This window comes from Lupinus angustifolius, unplaced genomic scaffold (assembly GCF_001865875.1).
Source record: "Lupinus angustifolius cultivar Tanjil unplaced genomic scaffold, LupAngTanjil_v1.0 Scaffold_457, whole genome shotgun sequence".
In the NCBI taxonomy this organism is placed as follows: Eukaryota; Viridiplantae; Streptophyta; class Magnoliopsida; order Fabales; family Fabaceae; genus Lupinus; species Lupinus angustifolius.
In genome coordinates, this window is record NW_017727847.1 from 189834 (window position 1) to 216169 (window position 26336).

The 26336-nt window shown below is 35.8% G+C and overlaps 2 protein-coding genes and 1 long non-coding RNA gene across 5 annotated transcripts; 1 reads left to right on the forward strand and 2 right to left on the reverse strand.

The window, feature by feature from the left end:
* Positions 1-5739: 5739 nt before the first annotated feature.
* Positions 5740-9714, reverse strand: LOC109341393 (phytanoyl-CoA dioxygenase). The gene is made up of 9 exons (XM_019579288.1): positions 9579-9714; positions 9368-9492; positions 9179-9239; positions 8980-9048; positions 8338-8456; positions 7377-7524; positions 7136-7280; positions 6933-7019; positions 5740-5995 (listed from the first exon to the last, which is right to left on the reverse strand). Exons 1-9 carry the CDS (start codon positions 9631-9633, stop codon positions 5953-5955), a joined length of 852 nt encoding a protein of 283 aa, XP_019434833.1. The 5' UTR covers positions 9634-9714; the 3' UTR covers positions 5740-5952.
* LOC109341395 lies at positions 6002-6963 on the forward strand. Its single transcript, XR_002106955.1, has 3 exons — positions 6002-6634; positions 6674-6829; positions 6902-6963. It is a non-coding gene; the product is annotated as an uncharacterized LOC109341395 (long non-coding RNA).
* A 659-nt stretch (positions 9715-10373) lies between the features above and the next one.
* On the reverse strand, positions 10374-18454 carry LOC109341412 (uncharacterized protein At1g04910). 3 transcript variants are annotated; one of them, XR_002106958.1, is made up of 13 exons: positions 18266-18454; positions 17833-18232; positions 16252-16321; positions 15675-15742; positions 15479-15567; positions 14232-14429; positions 13310-13514; positions 13037-13204; positions 12671-12838; positions 12399-12589; positions 11227-11363; positions 10506-11046; positions 10374-10469 (listed from the first exon to the last, which is right to left on the reverse strand). XR_002106958.1 is itself a non-coding variant. In XM_019579313.1 (12 exons), the coding sequence occupies exons 2-12, from the start codon at positions 18205-18207 to the stop codon at positions 11021-11023; spliced, it is 1695 nt and encodes a 564-aa protein (XP_019434858.1). In that variant the 5' UTR covers positions 18208-18232; positions 18266-18454; the 3' UTR covers positions 10374-11020. The 3 variants fall into 3 exon arrangements, 2 of the variants coding, with proteins under 2 accessions (XP_019434858.1, XP_019434859.1); XM_019579313.1 differs by having other exon boundaries at positions 10374-11046; XM_019579314.1 differs by having other exon boundaries at positions 10374-11046; positions 17833-18454.
* Positions 18455-26336: the final 7882 nt, after the last annotated feature.

The window sequence follows — 26336 nt, forward strand, 5'->3', positions numbered from 1 at the left end:
TCCAGCCACGCCCGGGCGAGCCAGACACGCCTGACCACTGGATCAGCCACGCTTGGGTGAGCCAGACACGCATGGCCACTAGACCAGCATCGCCTGGGCGAGACAGCCACGCTTGGGCGAGGGCCAGGCAGCATGTGTGGCTTGTTCTGGGCGGTTTTGGCGCCCGGTCGATAGTCCCTCGCCCGAGCGTGACCCAGAGGGTGATTTTGACCAGTTTTTGGTGGATATTTAGCTTGAGCGACAGTCCCCTCGCTCGAGCGAGAACCATGCAGGAAATTTAGTATGTTTTGATGAATTAGTTGCTTGAGCGACAGTCTCTCACTTGGGCGAAAAACATACATAAATCGTGATTGTTTTTTATTGATTTATTGCTTAGGCGATAACCCTAGCTTGGGTGTGAAGTGTATTTACACTTGAGGAAGGTCGTGGCTTAGAGGATTGAGTCTGGTGCCCAAATCGACAAACATATACTGTCAATTTTGTTCTTGCGCCTTATGCGGGCTAGGATTCCAACGAGGATGTCGTGAGCAAGGCTATGCCTAAAAAGGATTACATGATACCATGCAGCGGGGTCGTCTGACCATAAGAGGCTTGGCCATGTGGCCGTCTAGGGTAAGTCTGCGATGGTTCGTAGTGGTAGGGGTGTTAGTTCTATATTACGTGATAACGTGTGATCGAGTCCCACAAGAAGCATTCTTTGGGAGATGTCTTAGGATGGGCCGATCGATATAAAAGAATAATTAAAATATTTAATCGGCTAACTTCAGTTAATATGCATACTCATTATGAATAACGAAGTAGTGGAGATGAAATTTACGGGAGACGAACAAGCCCCACGATGTTGAAAGGGACGGCGATGGCGGTGATTCGTCAACAAAGTCTTGAGGGAGAGTCTATGTGAGATGATGAAATAGTATATTGGGAGGATATTGGTGTAAGGATGGGTGAAATAGGCATATCATGCATGCATTGAGAGTGTGAATATTGATCCTCATGATTCAAGTTATAACATCATTTCATCATTATGCATTATATCGGTGATGTATATTGTGTATATCATGTGTGTATGTCTGGATGTGATATTCCGTGTAATTTCACGTCGTCGATGAATTATATTCATTAGATGTCTTACTCTCTCTTCTTTTCTTTTCTTTCTGCTTGTCTTCGATTTGCGTTCTCGTTTAGATGAACCATATGGTAAGGATTCAGAGCTACCGATTCTCGATGTCCAGGATGGGACATGGAGTAGTGGTAGACATAGATACACCTACACATGTCCTTGTGCCTTAGAGCTGGAGATGGGTTGTGATGGCTCTACAATGCGCTTCCCTTCACAGCTTGCGAACTTGGAGGCTTCTTTCATCTTATCTGCTCAGAGATTTGCACCTATTGCACCATCCATTCAATTTGTGATTCCTCACGGACCCACTAGTGCTAGACCATCTACTAGGAGATGAAGTAGAGACGATGTGCTCAATTCTCCACTAGGAAAGAAAGCTACTTGACAGACGCTGCCCAATCTTCAGGCAGATGCGGGAGTGGGAAGTAAGTCACAGGGTTCGTCCAATGACCCGGATGAGGAGGAGCTGGAAGCCAAAGAGGAAGACTATGTGGAGTTAGTCTATACAATAGACTCCATTGAGGTGGTGGATCTCTCCTCCGATTCTAAGACGGAGGAGGACCCTAGTGAGTGTCCTAGCACACCCGCTAACACCAGAGCTAGTCTCTTGTGGTCATTTCCATTTCTAGTTGTCCTTGAGGCGGGTATCTATGTAGGGTATTTTGGATGTTTTGAATAAACCATACTATTGTATATAATTTCAGTTTGGACTAGGATGTAATCCGCTTTGCTTTTGTATAAACGTTTTCAATAGAGTTATTCCACGATATATATATCAAGTGGCTTTCAGTTACCACTAGGTAACTATTGTTGTCTATTCCACAATTTAGGTTACTTAACATGATGTCCCGAAAAGGAGTCAAATGTAAATGAAGAAGTTTTACATTACAAAATTTTTTTACCCATTTTTGGGCAATATTGTTGGAGTAATTTTTGGGGCGTTACAAAGAATCAAGTTGGCTGAGAAGTTTGCTTACAGAGATTCCCCTATGGGAAAAACCGATTTCAGATATGTTGATCCATTGTGATAGTACCATGACTATTGCAAAAATTGAGAACCGCTTTTATAACGGCAAGAAACGAAAAAAAAAATCGTAAGCACAACACTATTAGAGAGTTACTCTCTACAGGAGCTGTTAAAGTGGATCATGTAAGTACTGATAATAACTTAGCAGATCCTTTGACAAATGGACTAGCTAGAGAGAAAATCTATAATACTTCTCATAGTATGAGACTATTGCCCTTAGAACGAGAATCACTTATGATGGTAACCCAACCTAACTGACTGGAGATCCCAAGAAATAGGTTCAATAGGTAATAACAAGTCGTGAAATGATATGAGAATGAACATGCAATAAAATTATGAGAAGCATGATTCCTGCAGCATATGTAAGGATGAATTAAACTCTTAGTGAGATCTATACTCTAATTGGAGTGGAGTACCTAGGCTACATGAGTACTCTTGATAGACTCACTTATATGAATGTGGAAGTGAGGGCTGCTTCCTATGAAATTTTGGGGCATAAATTTATAGAGGATTCACTATATTGGGATAGACGTGCATGACCTTTAACACACAGACTATACATAATACACATTTGAAAAGGTTGTGTGTGGTTTGATGTTGAAGATAGAGTTTAAGACTACGAGACACTCTAGTAAATTTGGATCTTATTCACTATGCAAAGATTCAAGTCGCATGACACCTTTGTTTATGCACAATCTTATTGAGATCACAAAAATTCCCAGAAATTGTTTTTTAATTTCAAGTGGGGGATTGTTGGAATTTGTTGAAAGAATAATGTTTAGAAGTGAAATGAAAAAATTCACTAGCCCCACTTTGCTTGGAGAGGGGAAGTTGAAAGGCTTTATAAGCCCTAAGTTATGGTCCAACATTTTTTTAATAAAATATTTATTTATTTATTTAATTTTTTGGAGCCTTTTAGGCTTGGATTGTGTGTTGACCAAGTCAATACACACATGCAACAAGGAAAGAGCCGTTGGAGGAGATCTCGACCATTATGATAGAGCCGTAGGTAATAAAGTTGTTGGTGAAAGAGCCATTAGAGAGATGTTGGAGGCATTGGGCTATAAATAGAGGGTTCATTCCTTCATTATAATTTGTACCAAGTTAAAGACATTTATGACCCAATCTAACCTAATTCTATTATTTATTAATAGGCTTGAAGTAGCCTAATCAACTGACCTGTTTTCTTTTTTTTTTGTATCACTCAAAGGATAAAAAGACAAAGTTAGGAAGAAAGATCCATATTTAGGATCATTGCTGCACCAGTAGGAGCAAAATCTCAATACTACAATATTAAAATCAATTATTTACTAATCTTTATCATAAAGTTGGACAAAGAATTAGTTTCCCTTGAAATAAAACTGATTTAATTTAGACCTTCCAACTTCAAGCAAATAACTAACCTATCTCCACCATCCAGCTAACAAAATATGTGGATAAGAATCATGGTAAAAGTCTTATTCTCATCTTAGAATCACTAACACCTTCACCAACCTAAATATTATCATTTCAATAAAATAACATAATTACCGGTCTGATAGGAATGAAAATGAGGTGGGAATCTGCTTTTTACTGGAAATCAATGCTATATACTTATATAGGGATATATTTTTTAAAGCTTGTACCAATCTAGAAATATAATTATGGCCACGTTTCCTCACACACATACAACATACAATATATGAAAATATGCACAAGAATAAAATTATTCAATGCATGAAAGAAATACTCTCGTGGTTGACCCATCAAAGAAGTTGAACTTAGCATAAGTGAAAGATCAATCATCCCTGACCACAAAAAGAAAAAGTGTACATGACTTAAAAGAAAATTGAAAGAAAAAAAGTGAAAATATATTTCATTTATGTGCTTATAACAGTGATTGATAATCGAAAAATAAGGAACTAATTCATGATGATATCATCTTATCACTAAATATTAATATATCATAATTTGAAAATAAATGTATTTATATCTTTTATACTATTATTTATTGCTAAATATTAACTAGAATTACTTTCCCACAAATCTTTCTCAATAATGTAAAACAAGAAGTTGCAGGATTTGTGATAACAGCATGTCTGTACAGAGAGGAAAAAGACAGCAACATAACTGTAGGTAAAGAGAGTCAGCAAATGCATGCAAGAAGTGTAAACTGCTGAGTAGGCAACCTGTTGTGTACTAAGATAATGAGTGGCCTATGCTTGCCACTATTCTTAGACTCTCTTATTTGTCTCTCTATTCTTTCTAGGAATACATTTTTTGTCACAAGAAAAAAATATATCACTTTATATATCTTTTTATTCTTATTGATTATAAAATATAATTCTTATTTTACCTTTTTGATTAATAAAAAATAAAGGGTACATGAATTAAAACAAACTTTGTAACACAAGATGTAGCTTCATTTTTACCTCACATCCTCCATAATATATCACTCATAATGTACATTACCAAAAGTTGCTCATTTTATCTCAGATTCATTTGCAACTCAACTCATTCATTTGTCTTTTTATACTTTATCAATAATGATGATGGTGAAAGCTCAATCTTTCATGTTTCAACATTCTTGTTCTCTACCTGCTCATAAACTTCATTTTGTAACAGAAGCAATAATAATAAAGTAATAAAAATGTGTGTTTTTAATGTTTAAATAAATCAATGTTTTTATGTTGAAGAATACCTTTTTTAATAGGTGATCTCATTTTATGTATAACTTCATATATTAAACATTTATGATTCATCATCAATTTATTTTCTTTTAAATTGTCAATTAAGTTTTAATATTTTGACTAATCATAAATTTGTGACATATAGAGTACAGAGATTCATCCATTGTTAGAAGGGAACAAACATAAAGGCAAGGTTTGAGAGCAATGAAATATATTTGTGAAATAATTTTAAAGTCTTATTTTTCTTTTTCATTCTCCTTCAAAACTCAACTCATTAATATATGCTTACAAAATCTCTACTTGGAAGTTACTTCTCAACCTGTTAAATAAAACGTTTCCAAACAACAATGGTGGCTCTATATTCAAGTAAGCAAGAAAATTGTTTTAAAGTTGTTTCTGCTACGTCTTAATAAAAATAGTTACTGAGCTTTCAGAAACTTAAGGAGTTATGTTATTTTAACATTCTTTTAGGATAAATAAAATTATCTCTACCATAGAAAGTTGTCAATAGTTAATATCATATTTATATGCTTCTAGTTCCAAATACATCATAAGCTAAACCTGTGCAGTTCAATGAAGAGAAAGAGTATAGTTAATATCAAATACTGGTAATAATATCTGCAAAGGAATCTTATTCTTGCTTACTTCCTCACTCGGTTATTACAGAATAGACATTTTTATAAGTTGGACAGCTCTGAAAAATACTCAAAGTGTATCCACACACTTAACATCAATCAGTGTTTCAAATTTCCCCGGAATCTACATCGCAATGACTGCAATCACAGTAAACACAACTGCAATTTAAAATACTGATTACAATGGATAAAACTATTTTTTATGGATAATTTAAACCTTGAATCTTGTTTTGTACTTAGGCTTTTGTTCAAATTTCTCAACACCTTCTCAAGGTCCAAATTTCTCACTTCAACAAGAACTTTCTCCAGTGTTTATTATTATATCTCACCAATCATCCGGTAATGATTTTCAATGGTAAGTTTAACAGTGAATATGTTACATTAACATCAGAATTCATATAAAAAACAGTGTGGACAATTCACAAAAGTACTTAATATAATTTGCTTGAGGTTAAGATGTATTTGTTCTTTTCTTCCTCAGATGTTATAGATGATGCTGGATCAGCTTACATAGAGTGGTTCTGGCTCCACTTTCCGTCTGATCCTGAAAGAAAAATTGACAGAAAGAAGCAAAAGTGTTATGCAAAATCCACTCACGGTTTATTTCAGATGCTAAGTTACATTACACAAACACCATAATAGGCTACCCCAGATATATGTCAAACTATCTCAAATGCATTTTGTTTGTAGTTTCTCACCTAGAAACTAAGCATAAGGATGTATTATGTAGTGAGTTGTATTCCATATTATTTAGTAAGAGGGTAACTGCAAATGGTAAACAAACCAATGGCAGAAAAGGTGTTTGCTACTTTGATTAAGCACACTCACCAAACAAGCCGCAAAGTTGTGATATTTTGCAAGATAAAATCTTCTAGGTTTTTTTACAACAATGTGTAAGTTTTTAACCATTTCATAAAACAGTTACATGCAAGTGCAAGTGTCACTGCAAAACTTGTTGCTAGTATGGAAACTTTTAAGTCGTGTATCATCTATAGCAATAAAAACCAAGTACGGAAACCATTTGCTCTTTCTGATCCAATTACTGACTACCTAGTGATTCTGATCACATCATGGGAAGAAGACCATGGTTGATATGAAATCATTAGAAGACTGAAGATAAAAGAGTACAAGAAATGGTTAATAAGTAAGTTTTCTTTTGAAGTCCAAATTTGAATCTTTCTAAGTTAAACGAGTTGACTCCTAGATATAGGGATTCAGGAAGAGTGTGTATTGATGGCACAAACATAAATCTAACTAAGTGGCAAACAAAGAAATCTAAACACACAAAAAGAAGCTCTTAAATAAGATTCTGCAGAGGAAGATAATGAAAATGGTCAGTTTTTAAGTATTCAAGGGACTCGATCAAGGCATAGTTGATGTTAACAATTAAAGGTTGTTGCATCCCCCCAAATGATTCCTCTTAGCAAATAAGGTTGGAAAAAAGGGGTAGTAAACAAATTCTTCTAAAGATCTACACTCACCAATTTTCCGGTGCCCATTTGCAGCCATCAGTATCCACTACATGCAAGCTGTATGCATGCCTTGATTTTGGGGACTGGTTTTCAAAGCTGTCATCCACATACAGAAGCAGAGAAGGATGAAATATAAGATATTCAACTTCTAAGGTAATTACCCTTCAAAACTTCATGGTACACAATAAATAGAAAGAATTGTTTTAACAAACCTTTGATGGATAAGATCCCCATGGATGACAACCAAGGAGCCAGCTTTTACGTCAATAGGGACAAAATCCTTTCGGTCATACGATGGTGATGGTCTATCAAATTTGACACCATCTTCATCTCTTACGAACCTTCTAACAAGCCCATCTACAGAAACCAAATAACAAAATGAAGAGATTAGATCTGATAAACCAAAGGAAAAGACATGATTGAGGGGGTAGAGCAAAAGGAGAAGAAAGCTACTTTTGTGAGATCCAGGAATTGCCCAGAGGCAACCATTTATTATGTTTGCGTCTTCTAGAGCCAGCCACAGCCCTGTGCATGTTTCTGGTTCAGTATAAAGAAACGAACTGTCCTGATGTGGCACTACTTCACCTCCAATGCCTGGTTGCTGCCAATAATTTCATAGACCGGGTTATGATGACCAGGCATCAAAATACTCAATTTAAGTTAATTCCTTACACAAGAATGAACTACTATACCAGCTTCCAACGGTCTAAACTAGCTAAGGAAAGACTACAGAAACATAAAGCACCTACTTCTTCATTGCATCAAGTTCAAAATTTATCAAATATAAATAAAAAGATTACATGGTAAAACAAAGTACCATTCTCTAGGTTGGTATAGCAATAAACCTACACTCATGAAGCATCAAATCTAGAAAGATATGCCATTTTGAAAGAAGCACACAAGTTTTATATCTCAGTTGAATATCCGATACCAATAATACCCATGCATTAAACCACTATAAAATCACAAGTTTGAAGCATCTTTCAAGCATAAGAAGATTGATTTGTAAATGAAAGGAGCAATTGGTCCAAGTAACAACATTCAAGTGGGGAAAGTGTATTTTCCCAATCAAAGTACAGTGTGTAAGTACAAAAAATCTAAAGAACCAAATCACATTAACCCCTTCCCTACCCTACCATCCCACCCCCTAGCATTGAATAAAAAGAACATACACAATGTCATTGTTAACAAATACAAGTATCCTACCTATTCACATATCTAATGCTCATAAAGTCATAACACATTAATAGTGTGTTTGTAATCACGATCATAAATCAGTTTGAAAGTGAAACCTACACAATGTAGCTTCCTCCAAACATACGATTGGAGCCTTTCAAAGGCGGAAACAAACACATTAAAGTTATTCAACCACATAATCAGCAATTGAACATCACAAGGACAGAGGAAAATTTACCTTAAATATGTACATAGACTGCAAGATTGCTGGTCTCTTGTAACCTAAGGAATACATCAAACTTGAAAATTTCTCAGAGAAAGAAAACTTCTTGAACGCTGGCTCAATCTCATGAAGCGCTGCATAATATCACAACACACACACCCAGCGCACAACAAGGAAAAGTTAGATCCAAAGGAAAACAAAATCAATTCAGAAGGAATAAAGCTACTTTACAGTTCTAGCATTCACTGGTCTGTAATTCAAATTTCAAATGGAACACAGTAGTGTAGAATTATGTACATAGAAGTATTCTTTACAGTTAAACACTAATAAAAGTAGTGCCACAGCAGTCCTCTACACATTTTGGTAGTGTTTGGTAAACGTGTCAGAACATGAATCAACAGAGCATGTTAGTTTTATTCGATGTTTGAAGTATTTTATAAATAAGAATAACAAAACAAAATTAAAAAGTGAAATATTTTGGTTTCACTAAAAGAGATGGAACCAAAGAGAACAAAAAAACATATTATTCAATCATGTTCCGCCTCCACGCCAAACACCACCTTCACCTAAACTCACTAATTTAACTAGTCTACTCGATTTCTACTTGTGTGTGAGAGAGACTTAGAATATCAATATATCATAACATTCAAGGCTTACCATGACCAACTTTATTAATAGAGAGCTGCTTAGGTTGCTTCAAGTTTCCATCATCCCCAAATGCTTTCTCTGCCAAAAGGGAAACAAAGGAAATAAGATAAAGTGTTCATGCAATTATAAATGTCTTAAAGGCATAAACTTGAATAGAACCCAGATTATAGATTACTCTATAACCAAAAAGATTAAATATTTCCAATACCCTCAAAGAAGTATGAAACTTTTTCCACGCTCTCATAGAAGTAATCATCAGTTGACTGTTGCTGAGAGAAAAAACAGCAAAATAATACATAAATACTCCAAAATCCACCTTATACATATAAATACATACATAAATACACACACATGTATATATATATATATATATATATACATGGAAAATAGAAGAAACCTGGTTCTTAGTGGAGAAAATTGAGGCAGTGGAGGAAGGATCAAAGTCATCAAGCAATTGCTGCATCCTCTTCATCATGGCATCAATCTCATCCTTACTGGCAAATGATTCAATAACAAGATAACCTAAACAGGAATTATGATGTTAATAACATAGGTCATAGAAAGAGGAAAAGATTGAAAACGTTGAAAATTGAAACAAAAAAGGGTACCTTGAGAGTTGAAGAATTGGAGCTGATCGGGACTAAGGTTTCCCACTATACCCATGATGTCGTTTCGTGTTCTGCGTTTCGTGTTTTGCCTGGGATCTATGTTAAAGTTTCATGTATATCCACAACTAGATTATCCTTCGGAATTTGGTTTAACTATGAAAATGGGTACCCGGATTTGTGATCTGTTTCGGGTAGCACACGTAGCTCCATGCCCGAGTTCCATTTCAAAATAGTTTGGTCGATCAGAGTAAAAAAATCAACTTTTATTTGCATGGGTTCACGGCATATCAGACACACCAGTTTAAATGTCTTCAAGTTAATAAAAGTTATTATCCTTTGGCATTATGTTTGAAATTTATGCTGTAACGTTTTCTACGTATGTTTACTCATTCCTATCCCAATACATTTTCTATCCCAAAAAGATATCATTCTATATATCACTTGCTATGATTAGTTGAAAAAATATATTTAAATTAAAATTTTAATAATTAAGTATTTTTTTAACCAATCATAACAAAATACTTGAAACGACACTCTTTGGGACAAAAGATATGCCCACGAAGATGATTATAAAACACTTGTGCCATTCTTAGTGTGAAATTATAGTGCACTTTTAAGTACTTCACTTCCAACCCATTATATTTTGACTAGTCCACAGATATATTTCATCGGTGCAGAACTTTTAAGCTACTAATTGGGATAACCTGTTGCTATTTGAGATGTCATACAATATCATAATCTCTTCAAGCAATATTGAGAAAACTTTAGCAATTGCTAGTTATAAATGGTGAAGTAATAAAATTCACTAGTATCATAACTAAAACAATGGCTCACCAATGTAAAAAGAATAACAAATGTTCTCAGATACAGGCATCCAACTAACATGTGACCCTCAATATGAGGGCAAACAGAATACAAAATTGATACCAGGAACAAAGAACCTCTAAACAGAATATGAAAACAGTATGAAAAGACCCTGAATGTTGTAAATGTACAGAGCTATTGGCTGCTTTAGGCATTTAGCCATTAAAGACATGAATAAAATACACCTTTTAATGTACAGGCAGGGTGTGGAGGACCTTGAGTTTATCCTTCGACTCTTTAAACGGGTTAGTCGATACAGCATGTGCTGATTCATGTTTGAAACAAAGTTCAGGTTATGTTCTGGTAGAGATTCCTGCAAACGAATGGTTTCCATTTTGTTCTGGATTTGCATTATGTGCAAAAAAGATGCCAGTTCCTTGAGATTTCAATCCAAAATATAATCAGATCAATGAGACCTCGAACAAAATCCTTTAACCTCCGGAATTGGAGTGTATGCCCTCTCACCAGATGGAAAGAGGAAAACAAATGAAATAATCACAATACCGGAAATATGGTTAGCAGCAATGCATGCTCGCAGAATCGTAGGTAATAGAAACCCCCATCAAACTTTGATAAGGTCAAGTTGTTGATGAAGATCTTGAACCTTCAGTTCTATTGGCAGAGGATCTTGAACCTTCAGTTCTATTGGCAGAGGATCTTGAACCTTCAGTTCTATTGGCAGAGGATCTTGAACCTTCAGTTCTATTGGCAGAGGATCTTGAACCTTCAGTTCTAATGGCAGAGGATCTTGAACCTTCAGTTCTATTGGCAGGGGATCTTGAACCTTCAATTCTATTGGCAGGGCACATACACCCCGGACACGGAAAGCTATATATTGAGTCATTTGGTCTTTTGAGCTCAACTCCCTTGGAATCACTATGTGACCTCATGTTCAACAGTTGACGCCTGAGACCTCTCCATCTGGAAAGTAATCAAATTAGAGGAGGGACACTTCAGATACTTTCTACTAGAATAAGTCAGAATGGTTTTCAATCTATTAAGAAGTTAATAGCACAATAATCGAGCTATAAAGTTCTTGGGAGAAAAAAACTAGGAACTAAACATATTATATAAACAGGAAGCTACTTATTGCCTTCACAACTGTCTCTCAACTTTTTCTTCTTAAACATTTGGGAGTCACAACTACAGTTTGTGCATGGTTTTGTAAATTCAAGAGCATAAGTAGATTTATTCTTCTAGAAACATCCTCTCCACTTGCAGGGGTAAGGCTGCATACATCTACCTTCATCGGACCCCACTAGATGGGAGCCTCGTGCACTTGGCCACCTTTTTTAAATATAATTTTTTTATAACGGAGATACTTGCTGGTGGCCAAGGCGTAGCTGGGCAGCCCAATATATCCAAGATATTTCCATGTGAACTCCTCCTGTTCAATGAGTCTTATGCTACTAACAAAGATATTTTATTGTGATAGCCTTGTAACATAACTGACTCTGTAAGCCTGAATAAGGCCAGAGTCTGGATAATTAGTCTAGTGGGTGATTGAGTTGGTTAGGATGGCAATTTGGTAGAGAGGAATTTGATAGTTTTTATATTAATAGATTTTGGGGAGGAAATGATAATCATATAGGTGAAATTGTACATGAGGAAGCACTCTTTGGATTTGAGTTGTAAATAGAGCTTCTGCTCAGTTTGTGACAGGGGATACCCTTTGTGAATGAGAAACCCTTTGAGGAAAATTCTTTCTCCTTTTCCAGTTCAGCTTCAGCCAATCAATAACTTTGTTTCCATGATTTCCATTTTAGGTTCCTAACAGTCTCCTACTGATATCGATTCTCATGAAAGTTATAACTATACCTTAAATTTCAACAAGATATAACCCAGTAACCCACTGCCAGGGGGAGAGGGATTCGTCTTTTGATGGAAACTTTCTCGGTTATTCTAGCTTCATAAAATAGAGCAAAAAGATATATAACCATAAGTAATGATGCATACCCTATATTGGGATTGTCAAACAGTAATGCTAACTTCCGCTTATCAGGTTTAATTGTCTTAGAGTGTCCACCATACAAGTATCTTCTGTGGCCCAGCAAAAAATGAGGGAAGTTACCCCCCTGTGTTGTGACGAACACCTCACTATGAAGGCAAACCGTGTAATCTATAGCAGCCATCCTGGAAGAAAAATTCTAGAAAAAGCAACTCAAGTTAAAAATCACAGCACTATATCAATCCTTGAGTGGATGAATAGGTAGAGTTCAGATCAAAACCTTAAATGGAGCAAGTTCCTCTTCAGATGCCAGAGTCTCCTTAGTTTGTAAATTAGGGAACATTTCGAGTAATGGAGCCATTGTCTTCTCAGCATTATATATTTTTCCAGATGCCAAAAAGATAGATGTATTCTTTGTAAAACCCATTCCCCTCAGCATAAGTCCAACCTGAAGAGATGGGAGAAGGCATTGACTCTAATTAAAACAAATGCAAATAGGGATAAATCTAAAAGAAATTATTTACAAGGACCTTTCAAATTTTTTTTGAAACTTCCAGGTAGACAACTTCCGAAAATAAAGTATTCCCTGAAATTTTCTTCATCTTCTTAAAGACTAAGATCATCAGTATTCTAAGGAAATAATTACCTCTAGTGGGGTGAGGGGACACTTCCCATTGATCCTGATAGCTCCAGGACGGATAACTCGTCCAGGTTTTGTAAATTTACCTTTCCATCCTCTTTCCCTTGCTGCAATCATGTCATCTCTCTCCTGTTTTCCCCCATCAAACACACAACAAGAGAAAGCAACCATATCCTGCGCACGCGAAACCATGTGACAACAGTTGCAGCAAAGATTAACATGTACTTTCAACATTCATGATTAATATTATCAATATCCATATATGTGGTTAAAACTAACCTCTTCAAAACGAAGATGTATAGAGACATATTTGCCACCATTAATTGCACTACGTTTTTTCATTCTTTCAACCAAAGATTCACCTATGGTCAATATAGGACTTGAAAATCGTAAGGCCTCATAATTTGCTAAGCATCTGAGACGCTGGACAGCTGGCGGAGCATCAAATGACAATCTATTCGCAAAAGGTGAAATCCTTATGACCCTGCATGAATAAAAATGAATTTCAATACACACAAAAGAATTCCAGCACTCTTATATGAACATATTTGACAATAGATTTCTTGTTTGTTGGGTTAAGGTAATAATAACACTTTTATACTAAAATTATCTACTATCGTAAAGATAGAGGCTCAAAGGGATCCTTAAGCCATGAGACTACCTCCCACTAGGCCAGTCTTATGGGGTGGGCTTTCCTCATGTCCTTAAATCATAAGTTCATAACACAATTTCCAAATGCTTAACCAGTGAGACAGCAAATATATCTAATCCAAAATTTTTGCTAGCATTGCTCAAACATGTGGACCTACAAATATCATTTGATAAAAAATAACTTTAAGATAAAAAGAATGAAATATCATAGAGGACCAAGAATCCCTTATCCTCCTTAACAAAAAACATGAAACATATATCAGATAATGACAGCAAGCATATATGCAAAACCGCTCAGATGAAGCTAGGAAAACAATCCTATTTCATGTGCAGATAATCATACATTACCAAGAACCCTAGGGCCATCAAGTCAATGAAGCCAGACGCATCATATAAAACCAAAAGGCCACAAAAGCACGGATTTTTGCATTACTTTTTTATTCTCCCATATGCCTTAGACAAGTACCAATTACTCAATCGTTCAACTGATAGCTATTAGAGATCCACAAAAATAAGCAAAACATTCATACAGCAAACATAATATACTCACTTTTCTTCAAGTAACTTTGGGAGTACCACATCTCTGTAATACGTAATGGACGACCATGCTCTGATCCTGAAATTGTGAACAACTGTCATGTTGCTGCCAAATCTTTCCATTAGGTACTCAGGAACCTTGTCAACCACCCGTACATCGTTTTCCAAGGTTTCAATAAAATATTCTTCGTCATATATGTCCCTGAATTTACTGGACACGTGAAACATTATGGATCAGTTTAATCTGTTTCAAAATAAGCACCTTTTGTAAAGTAAGCATTACAGGATAAAAAATGCATTTTTAATAATGGATGTGGTTATACACAAGTTCTTACTTAAGAGATAATGAAGCAAAGCAATATCTTGTCTAATTAATGCAGGTGTATAATCAATTTATTTTTTGTGTTTTAGTTTTTTTCGGGCCCAACTTACCTTAGAAAGGTGTGATTAGACTTAGCACATGTTCTCTGCTTGATTTTAAATAAAAATACAACCAAAAGCTCTTTCTGTATAAAAGGTGTTTGTGTACTTGTTTGACTGAAATTGCAGATTAATTGGTTTTTTGGGTATAAAAATTTATTCTATTTCCCCTGGCTGTTCTCGAGTATTCCAGCCCTCCAGGACTCTTTTGCTATTCTCCAGCATTCCAGATCTCTTTTGACATCCCTTTTTGCATGTTTGTTACAGGTTATTTTTTTATTATTTTGGGTTTAGAAGCTTTTTTTATAAACTAAGGTTGTTTGGGTAACAAACTTAGTTTAAAAAAAGCTTACAAACGAAGAAAAAATGCAATTTTTCCCTCTTTGCTTTAATTGGTTGGTTTTCTTCATTCAGTTTATAATCTCATTGATTATAATCATAGATAAATATAAACACAATCTAAATATACAATATATACCAAACACACATAGACCCCTCCCAATATCTTAGTGCACTAGATTAAATTCCATATTGCTGCCTAGATTACCATGTCTCATTTTTGTGCGTAGATTTCAACTTGCATTGTGATTTCTCGACAATATGAAGAATCCTAACCCCACTTCATTGCGATATCACTTGACAGATGTAGGTTTTCCACTTATCCAGATTTGGAAGATTCCTTATCCTCCCAGTAGTTGTACAACTTGTACTACCCACTTTTATTGTTATAATAATGTTATTTTCCCATTCAACTTTTTTTACAGTTGCATATAAATAATGCACATGTATAACAACAGAATCAGACTTAAGAAAATAAAATTAAAAGATAGTGATACCAACCTAGGATCTTTCCATATGCTATGGTAATGGAAGTTGGGGATCACAAGGGTAGCATTGAGAAAGCCAGCCACGGCCACAGCATTGCATATCTTTAAAGCATTGATATCATTCACAAAAATGAGTCCTTGGTAACGATAAATAAGTAAGCACACTATGAACAACATGTTAAAGCAATCAACACATAGAAAATACTAACCGATGTCCTTTGCTGATTTAAGCCACCATTTGCCTCTATATATATGTAGCCATTTGATTCAGGTAGGCCTATCAAGTATCAACATAAGAAATATATTAAAACAACACAGTATACAGCCAGAAATTACAGACATGATTTCCCAGATATATAAAAATAAAATATACACAACAACAAGATCAATTTAAGGTTATCCTGATGAGAAAGGATCAATTCATAAATTAATTAGTAACTTAGTGCTTTTAGCAAAAGAAATTACCTACCAATTTTTTCTTCCATAAGACAGAAATAAAGAAACTTTATTAAGATAAGTTAGAAGAGAGTAAAAATACAATGGTGACAACAAAATCCTTCAAAACCAGAAAAACTAGACAAAACAAATAGCATGTAAGCACAAGAATGTAGCAAGCTTGCCCAATATCTTAAATAGGATGGTTGTGTTTGACTTTTGTGTTACATTATCGTCACATCAAATCAATATCGGTTTCATGTTACTTGTCAAGTTTACTTATCTCTTTTCTTCCTTCTCTGCCTAAATCCTCTGTTTCAACAATTACTACAAATCATACATCATACATACCTTTTGAAGATCGGTTTACACATGGTTTCCAACGACCACCTTTATATGGACTCTTCCATATTGTAGAGATCTGAAAGGAAGTTACAAGCTTGTCACTAAAAGTAGCCAATTTAACCCCCAAAAAAATTTAGAATTTGAAGGTCTGTTTGCAAGTTGGTTTTCAGAGAGAAATGGAGGCAAGGGAAAAGAAAAGCTCAGGAGCCATGAAATAAACTTGTGAGATGTCTCTCAAGCCTTCCATTTCCCTTCCTTCCCCTCCAAAAATAAACTTTCAAAATACCCTAAAAGTATCTAGGGGGGACGAAGGACCTTTCATATCTAGTATGGTCAAACTTTTTATTCCCTACTTCATGAAATAACAAGCTAGAAAATATATAGAAGATCATTAGGGGTTGAATGGAAAAGAAAAAAATGAGGATATACTTCACTAATATGTGAAATGTAAAAAAAAAACCAAGATTCTCTTATTTATAATAATAATCAAGATCAAGTACAAAAGTATGTAGTATAATACAAGCCCAAATCAATAAAACTAAAAACTCACAACATGGTAAATTAAGATTCTCTAAAATGGTCTAGAACAGAGTTTATTATACGAATATCTAGCAGCTAACACAGCCTCATATCCAAAACAAGAAGGTAATTAGAATCAATTTCATGAAATATAAATCTGCTCTTAAACAATTTTGAAGTACTCCTTCGATCAGTTAATCGCATTACTACCATGCAATGTTTAGCCTCAGGATCCAGACCCGGTAAACCACTTGACCAGCAAAACTCATTACAAAGCTTAAACGCAGGTCTTCCATAGTTAAGTTAGTGAAAATCGTCAGAAAAAACAAAACAATGACTATAAGTAGTCAAGATGCAAAACACAGCAATCAAAGTTATATTTGAATTCCGTATTAAAACAGCCAATGAGTTTATTTCAACATTCCAAATATAACAAAAGTTCAAGACAACTAGTGTATAACTATCTGAGGGTTCATTACTAATGACAGAACTGTCCAGATCAAAATAGAAACATGCAACACCCATACGACGGACTGATACAAGTTTCATGAGTATAATTCAAAGACCAACTCATACAAACAAGAAACAACAACAACCAAGTCTTTTCAACTAGGTGGAGTCAGAAACATGAATCGAACAACGTCATAATATCTCGTTGTAAATCATCTCTATAAACACACCATTTACATCTAAATAGTTTCGCTTATATTTTTTCTAGCCCCCCTCTAACAATTACATACCCTCCATCTAATCTACTCTTATTCCAAGAATTCTGCATGTCTTCTCCACATCATGCCCAATTCTAAAGACTAGCTCCTACACATAATTAAACCAAGGAACTAAACTGCAAGTAAAAAAATATATATTCAGCAACTAAGTAGCTAATATACTCAAACATATATTTCAAATCCCAGACACAAGAAGGATAAAATAACCACAAAACCCCAAGTTCATTCAACAATCATTACAAATCAAAATGAGAAAAAAAAACACATTTTTTATAACAAAATCAAAATTCACCAAAAACAATTTTAACAAACAGAACTCAAATCTGGCAACAATACGAACCGCATCAACAGAGGAATTATCTGAGTTCATATCTGAACGAAGCTTAGCATAGATCTGAGGACTGCGATAAACAGAACCAGGAGCATGACGATGCTTTATGATTGGAACAACGTCGAATGAAGCGGTTCCCATGTATAGAAGCATTCCAGAGATATAGATAAGAGGTGCAAAGAGAAACAAGGCCTGTCTCCGAAGCAGAACCGAGAGGAACGCCCATGCGAACCGTTGTGCGGCGGTTCGACCGGGCGGTTGAACCGGAGAAAAGCGGGCGGTTTTGGAGGAGCGCTGGTGGCGGAGCCTGGGTGACCGGAGCGGTGACTGTGGCGGCGACGGCGTTGAGTGGCCACTATTGGGTAGCCGGTTGTATTGGTGCATTTGGGATCAATACATTACAACAAAACGCTGTTTTTTTTATTTCTTTCTCTCTCTATGTATCACTACCTTTTGAGGTTTTTCACAATATGCCCAGAAAACGACACCGTTTTTTGGGTTAATGGGGTGATTTGAAATGAGAAAAAGATGAAAACTTTGTAGATGTTGTGGCCTCTGGCTATGTGAGAATAATGCAGAAAGATGAAGATCATAAAAATGAAAAAGAAATGTTTTGTTTGGTATGATTTGATTTGATGAAGAGGGAAATGTATCAAGTGATATATATTATTTTAATTGTTATTTAGTTTTTTTCTTATTTAAGATATTTATTTTTTATTGTGAATGCAGGTATGGAATGATGCAGAGGAGAGAAATGAATGTCTTGAAACAAATAATGTTTTATCTGAGGAAGAGTAATAAAAAGACCACCCACCTCATGTTGTTCCTGAATAAACCATGATTTTAGTAACGCCAACTCAGGAACTAAAGTTTGATGTTCATGTCCAGTTAGTCAAATAGCTGGTTGTTATTTTCCAAACTTATCTTTCTTAATCATGTGACTAAACTTATCTTATCCACTCATTCAACCTATAAATTACTTAGCACATAAGAAATACTAGGAAAAAAATGTATATACTGATTGGTAAGAGTTTTATACATTGTATTATATTTATTTATTATTAATTTTTTAAAAAAAATAATATAAATGAATGGTAAATAAATAATTTATTGTATATAAATCTTTATATAATATAGGTGTTTATGGCAAATTACTCTCACCTCTTGTTAGTTTTGCTAACTTTATACATATAATAACACCGCCCTCTTGGTTTTGAGCCTTATGAGTTATGATCTCTCCTTGATTACAATCTCCTATTAACCCTTCTCAAATTAAAACTTGTGACACTACTCTTTTAATTCCCATACATATAACGATACTTTTATTAATCATTGAAGTTTTCCTCCTCTTCACGTCATCGTCATTATTGCAAGTTTTTTTTTTCAACTAGTGACATTCTCTTCATCAAAAAACTTGTATTAGATTCCAGTTTAGACCCAGCAACATCACCATCATTTTTATTTCTAGGCCAACTCTCTGGTTTTTTATTTTTTGGAACCTATAAGATGCATTTCCACTCATCATTTTACCATAGTTGTTGGTATAAGAATAAGAGTAATTTGACCATATTTTCAAGTAGTCGTATATCAGTTTCAGTGTTTGACCAACAAAAGTTTGTTTCGGTAAGTTTCACAGTTGTATCTATTGAAAATATGAATTATTGAGTATTGACCATTAAATTGACTTTTTTGAGATTTGGTTTGTAATATTTTCTACATTTAAAAAAATTCGTATATGTTATTATTATATGGGTTTTTCTCAACTCAACAGGAATGAAATTTAAGATGTATCTATTTAAGATTATTTTTTGTACAATTCCTTATTTAAAATATCACTTACATGTATTTTGGAATGCAATGACAATTAATATCTGAATATCCACATCTTGATCAACGTATTTTGACATGCCAGTAGTGAAGATTGACAATTTTGAAACACATTATTGAATGGGTTCAAATATAAGTATTAAGGTACTCATATATACTAGATCTGCTATACTGAGACTTGCAATTCCTAAATTTATGTATGCATACACAATTATGTAACTAAATATATTTTTCTTCATAATTGTGATGTAATGTTATTAAAGAGTGATGTTATATTTGTTAATCCATAAATATGATATAATGTTATGTTGATGAATTATAGACGTTTGATATGATTTATTATCTTATTTTAAATTATATTATTTTAGTGAGAAAATTTATATTTAAATTTGTGTAGTAGTACTTTAATTATGTTTTTTAATTATTATTATCAATTTTCTTCTTGCGATTCTTTAAAATAATAGACATGATTATAGAAAACATGTACGCAAGTGTATATGTTGTTTAGATTTTTTTAATAGGCATATCCGAGTCCCAAAATCTATTAAAGTTTAATCATTTTGTGTGGAGTATGGTAATGTCTTATTTTTTTAATCTTAAACAAACCAACCCCAAATGTAAATACACTTTTCATCATTTATCTATTCGCAAATATGAATTTTGCCCCTTCACCTTTTTTGGATTTGTTTTAGTCATTTCTTTTTTAACTTCAAATTTGGTAATTTTATCATAAAATTAGTCTTGCTAGAATATTCCACCCCTTCCAAACTTGTTTTTTTTAACTAAAAACTTTATTTACTACATCAAAATTTCAAAATAATAACACATAAAATTCACATTCAACAACATTTATAAGCATTGTCTTTGTTTCTATAGTGGAATGTAGAGTTAGAGTCTACCATGCTTTTGAAACAATGTAGAAAATGGAGAATATGTTAATGGAGATGTATAAAATTGAAAATAACAATATTTGCTTAAGAAAACATTGTTGATTTTGTTATATACAATTGCACTTGTTGCTCAATAAATCAATAAGTTATTTAACTAATATAAGAAGTTATGTATTGTTGTTTTGACTGAATGATCTCATGATTATTATTTCATTGATTGAAAAAGTGACTAAGCACTTCTATGTATACAAAGAAGAAAAAGGGAGTGGTTAGTTACTTGAGAAACAAGCAATTAACCCAACTACTCTATAAGCCAAAATGGCTCATAACAACCTATAACAAACTTCTTCTAAGAAGCATCTAGAAGCAAAAGGAATAAGAAAAACTCATTAGAAACGTTTAAAAACCAAAAATGCTCAAGCCATAAGAAACTGATGCGCCATGGCCAAGGACCCATCGGTCAGGACTGGTGCGCCCAGGTTGGATGTGCTACGCCCAGGCAGCCTCGGCCAGATTTCATGCGCCCAGACCAGGAGAATTTGGTCAGGCTTGATGCATCAGGCCCTTGGCGCCTCGGTTAGAATCTATGCGCCAAGGCCTGTGTGCTACGGTCAAAGTGTTATGTAGTGCCCCAGGCTGATGCGTCGATGGCGATGCACTGTTTTGCATGGGTTCCTTATTCCTTCGGTCACGAGCCATAATTCCTCGGTCAAGGTTGATTTTCTCTCGGTCATGTGGTGGTGGTGGTGTTCGATGAATTTTGAGTTTGACTCGGTCAATTTTTACTTTGGCTCGATCAAGTTGCATGGAAGCCTCATCTTGGCCAGGTTCAATCATTGACAGCTTTAATACCCCCCCCCCCACCCCTCGCAAGCTGGAGAGTACATATTTAGTACTCCCAGCTTAGAGAGTAGGTAGTGAAAAGGTGTAGGATCCAGAGCTTTTGTCAATATATCAATAACCTATTCCAAAGTAGATATAGGTAGTAGATGAAAAAGCTTTGATTGAAGTCTTTCCCTAACCACATGACGATCAATGTCAATGTGTTTAGTTCTCTCATGAAAAACTGAATTTGCAGCTATGTATCTTGCAGAATCATTATCACAATATAGTAAAGCAGGCTTAGTAAAATTTATATGAAATTAATCAAGTAAATATGTTAACCATTGAATTTCACAAGCAGTAGAGGCTAATGAACAATATTCAGCCTCTGAGGAGGATCTTGCCACAATATTTTGCTTCTTTGATTTCCAAGAAACAAGATAATCACCCAAGAAAGCACAACACCCACTTATAGACTTCCTAGAGTCAACACATGCTGCCCTGTCAGGTTATTGAAGACTTTGAGTTGCATAGGGGATGTAGTAGGGTAGACAAGGCCTTATCCAGGGTTACCCTTGATGTATCTTACCACCCTGCATAGAGCTTTGTGATGCATATCAGTGGGGAAAGCCATAAATTGGGTTAGTTGTTGAACAACAAAGCTAATGTCAGGTCTAGTGCTGGTCAGGTAAAGGAGCCTCCATACTAATCTTCTATAGAGAATAGTGTCACTGTAGGCAAGGGAATCGTTCTGGTGAAGCTTGGTTGTTTTAACAATATGGGTGGGCACATGCTTACAATTGATGAAGCATGTGTCAACAATGAAGTATATCAAGGGCATACTTTCTTTGGCAAATGGTGATACCCTTCTTTGATCTTGCAATTTCTAAACCAAGGAAGTACTTTAAGGCTCCTAGGTCCTTGATTCTAAACTGCTTGTGCAGATAGTTTCTCACATGGCTAATTTCAACTTCATTGTTCCCAGCTAGAACAAGGTCATCTACATAGACTAATAAGGCAGTGAATTATGATCCTTTGGTTTTGGTGAACAAGGAGTGGTCATGGTGGGATTGAGTACCCTAAGGTTTGAAGGGATTCAGATAGCTTTTGGTACCATTTCCTTCCTGCTTGTTTCAAGCCATATAAGGACTTCTGTAGCTTGCAGACCTTATTTGTGTCATGTATGGCTACACCCTGGGGTATGGTCATGTCGACCTCTTCACTTAATTCTCCATATAAGAAGGCATTGTTTATGTCAAGTTGGTGCACAATCTAGTTTTTATATGAGGCATTGACAAGTAAGAGTCTAATTGTTGTTAGCTTAACAACAGGTGCAAAGGTTTCAAAGAAATCAATCCCCTCGGTTTGATTAAACACCTTAGCTACTAACCTAGCCTTGTACATCTCAATGGATCAATTGGAGTTGTATTTGATCTTATAGACCCACTTGCAGCCAATAGGATATTTATATGAAGGGACGTCCACAATACTCCAAGTTCCATTTACCTTAATAGTAGTGAGTTCATCTTGCATAGCTTTGATCCAATTATTAGACTTCACTGCTTGATTGTAGGTAAAAGGCTCTATATTTGTGGAGATATTTAAGGTATGTTCGAGTTGGCTAGATGAGATAGAGTTGTAGGACAAGACAGATGATAGGGGATGGTAGATATTCTTCTCAAGTTCAGACTTGTGTTGGCTAAAGAGGTTGCAGTGGTAAACCCTTAAGTAAGTAGGTGGGAATCTGGTTCTATTGGATCTCATTGTATCTTGAGGATTAGGATCATTAATGTGAGGATGTTGTATCTCTGTTTCACTAGCTTGGTTGCTCTCTTGTTCATGGCTTTGGTAGGTAGTGTTCAAGAAGGTGAGCTCAAGGTCATCCTGATCAGGGTAATCACTACTGGTTTGGTCATTAGGCTGATCTTAGGGGAAGAGGTGCTCATGGAATACAACATTTCTGGACTGGAATATCTCTATTTTTTAGATCATATAGCACAAACCCCCTTTGTTCCAGATTTATGGCCAAGAAAAATGCACCTTCTAGCCCTAGGATCAAGCTTGGTCCTTTGTTGAGTAAGGGTGGAAGCAAAGCATAGACATCCAAAGACTTTTGTTTCTAGAAGGTTGGGTGGCTTGTCATACAAGATTTCATATGGTCTTGTGTCGTAGGGATGGACTAGGCATTTTGTTTATAAGGTAGGTGGCCTGTTGGACAGCATAGCACCAAAAAATCTTAGGTAGGCCAAAGTGAAAGAGGATAGTCCTAGTGACATTGAGAAGATGCCTATATTTTCTCTCAACAACTGAGTTTTTTTGAGGAGTTTCTATACGAGAGGTTTGGTGTATTATACCATACTCTTTGAAGAAGGAAGGGATATGGAACTCAACTCCATTGTCACTCCTTATGGCTTTGATTATCTTGCCAAATTGGGTCTTGACTAGTTTAACAAAGTCTTGCATAAGACCTCTAGCTTCCCATTTAGCTCTCATGATGAAGATCCAAGTGTGCCTAGAATGATCATCTATGACAGTCAAGAAGTATATGTGGCCATGCAGAGATGTATTCTGAATAGACAAGGTCAAATATGTGACTAGTCCTATTGTTGTTACTAGGGAAGGGGGGCCTACTCTGTTTACCAAAATGACAATGCTCACAAACAATAGTAGGATCATGCTTGACATAGGAGTATCTTTTATAAATAGAGTTCAAAATGTCACTAAAAGGATGCCCTAGCCTAAAGTGCCACAAATCAAAACAGGGATCAATGTATGTTATATTGACACAACCTTTATTTCTTGCCCCTGAGTTCCCTTTGATCATGTATAAGCTATTTTCCATTTCAGCAAGTCCAATCGTCCTCAAGGTAATCATACCCTGGATGCAACATTTCAAAACATCAAAAATTAGTTTGTAATTCATAGACTTGGTTAATTTGTGGACAGAAATCAAATTATATTTGAAGTCTGGCACATATGGTACATCATGCAACATTATTGAGGTAGAGATTATGATTGTTCCTGCAACCTTTGCCAAGGTAGTTGACCCATTTGGCAGGCCAATGATGATAGGTCTGATTGAGTGGTAAGTGGTAAACTCACTCAAATTAGGACACACATGGTCTGTTGTACCAGTGTCCAAGACCCAAGGAGAGATGTTACCTGATATTTCTTGATCATCTTGTGGCTTATTGTCAAGGTGTTCAGGTGTTGGCATGATGCTTAATTGGTTGATGTTGTGGTTGCTTCCTTCATTTTTTCAATGCAATCTTTCAGCAGAGAGGCTAGTTGTGCATATTGTTTTGCCCCGAATTTGTAATTCTTGGTTCCTTTGGCTTGTGTATCAAAGCCTTGGTTGTTGGAATTTTGTTGTGTTGAGTCATCTCTAACAGTAGCATGTCTCCATTGTGTGTCTCTCCTTACCACAAAGAGTGCAGACTTTTGTGTTACTTGCCTTTGTGAACCTTCCTGACCCTCTGCATCTGCTTTGGGTGATGCCTCCCCTGGGTGTTGAGTTTCTTAATCTCCAAGATTATGCAATATCACCAATGGTGCTTTGATTTCTTGAATTTGAGTTGTTGAACATAGTCTTGGAGTTAATTGTGCTTGAATCTTGCTGCCTCTCATGTGGTATGACCAGTGAGAATACCTTGTTCATGCTAGGCAGAGGCTCTATCAAGAAAATCTGTGATCTTGATGTGCTGAGTTCATCATTGAGTCCTTTTAGGAAGCATATTGTAACGCCCCGAAAATTACTCCAACAATATTGCCCAAAAAGGGTTTTTTTTTTATAATGTAAAACTCTTCATTTACATTTAATTCCTTTTCGGGACATCATATTTCATAACCTAAAATGTGGAAAAGACAACAATAATTCGTGGAATGATACTTTATTGAAATAACTTAAAACATATACAAAGACCAAGCGTAATACATCTTAATCCAAACTGAAATATCTACAATAGTATGGTTTATTCAGAACATTATAAGTACCCTACACAGATACTCGCCTCAACGGCAACTAGAAATGGAAATTACCACTAGCGACTAGCTCTGGGGTTAGAGGGTGTACTAGAACACTCGCTGGGATCCTCCTCCATCTCAGAATCGGAAGAAAGGTCCACCACCTCAATGGAGTCCTCTATACATACCAACTCCACACAATCTTCCTCTTTGGCTTCTCGCTCCTCTTCTGGGTTGTGGGACAAACCCTGTGACTTTCTTCCCACTCTCGCCTCTGCCTGAAGATCGGGTGGCGTCTGTATAGCAACTCTCTTCCCCGGTGGGGAACTGGGCACATCATCCCTACTCCGTCTTCGAGTGGATGGTCCAACATCAGTGGGTCTGTGAGGGATCACAGACTGAATGGATGGCGCAGTAGGCGCAAATCTCTGAGAAGGCAAGGTGAATGAAGCCTTCAGGTTTGCATGCAGAGAATGGAAGCGCATCGTAGAGCCGTCACAAACCATCTCTAGCTCTAAGGCACAAGGGCCTGTGTAGGTATATCTATGTCGATCACTACTCCATGTCCCCTCCTGGGACATCGAGAATCGGTAACTCTGAATCCTCGCTGCACGGTCCATCTCAACGAGAATGCGAACCGAGAACAAGCAGAAAGAAAAGAAAAGAAGAGAAAGTAAGACATCTAATGAATATAATTCATTGACGGCGTGGAATTACACTGAATATCACATCCAGAGCGACACGCATAATATATACAATATAGATCACAAACATAATGCACAATAATGAATGCGGTTATAACTCGGCTCATGTGGATTTAACATCCACGATCTCAATGTATGAATGTTATGCTTATTTCATCCATCCTTACACCAATATCCTCCCAATATAGTATTCGGAAATAATCAAGAGTATAGGTCCCATAACAAGCCGATTTGATCGCACCAAAAATTATTCATCGCAAGGATATATATATGATCGATCGGTTCCGAAGAACGGTCCATTTCAGGA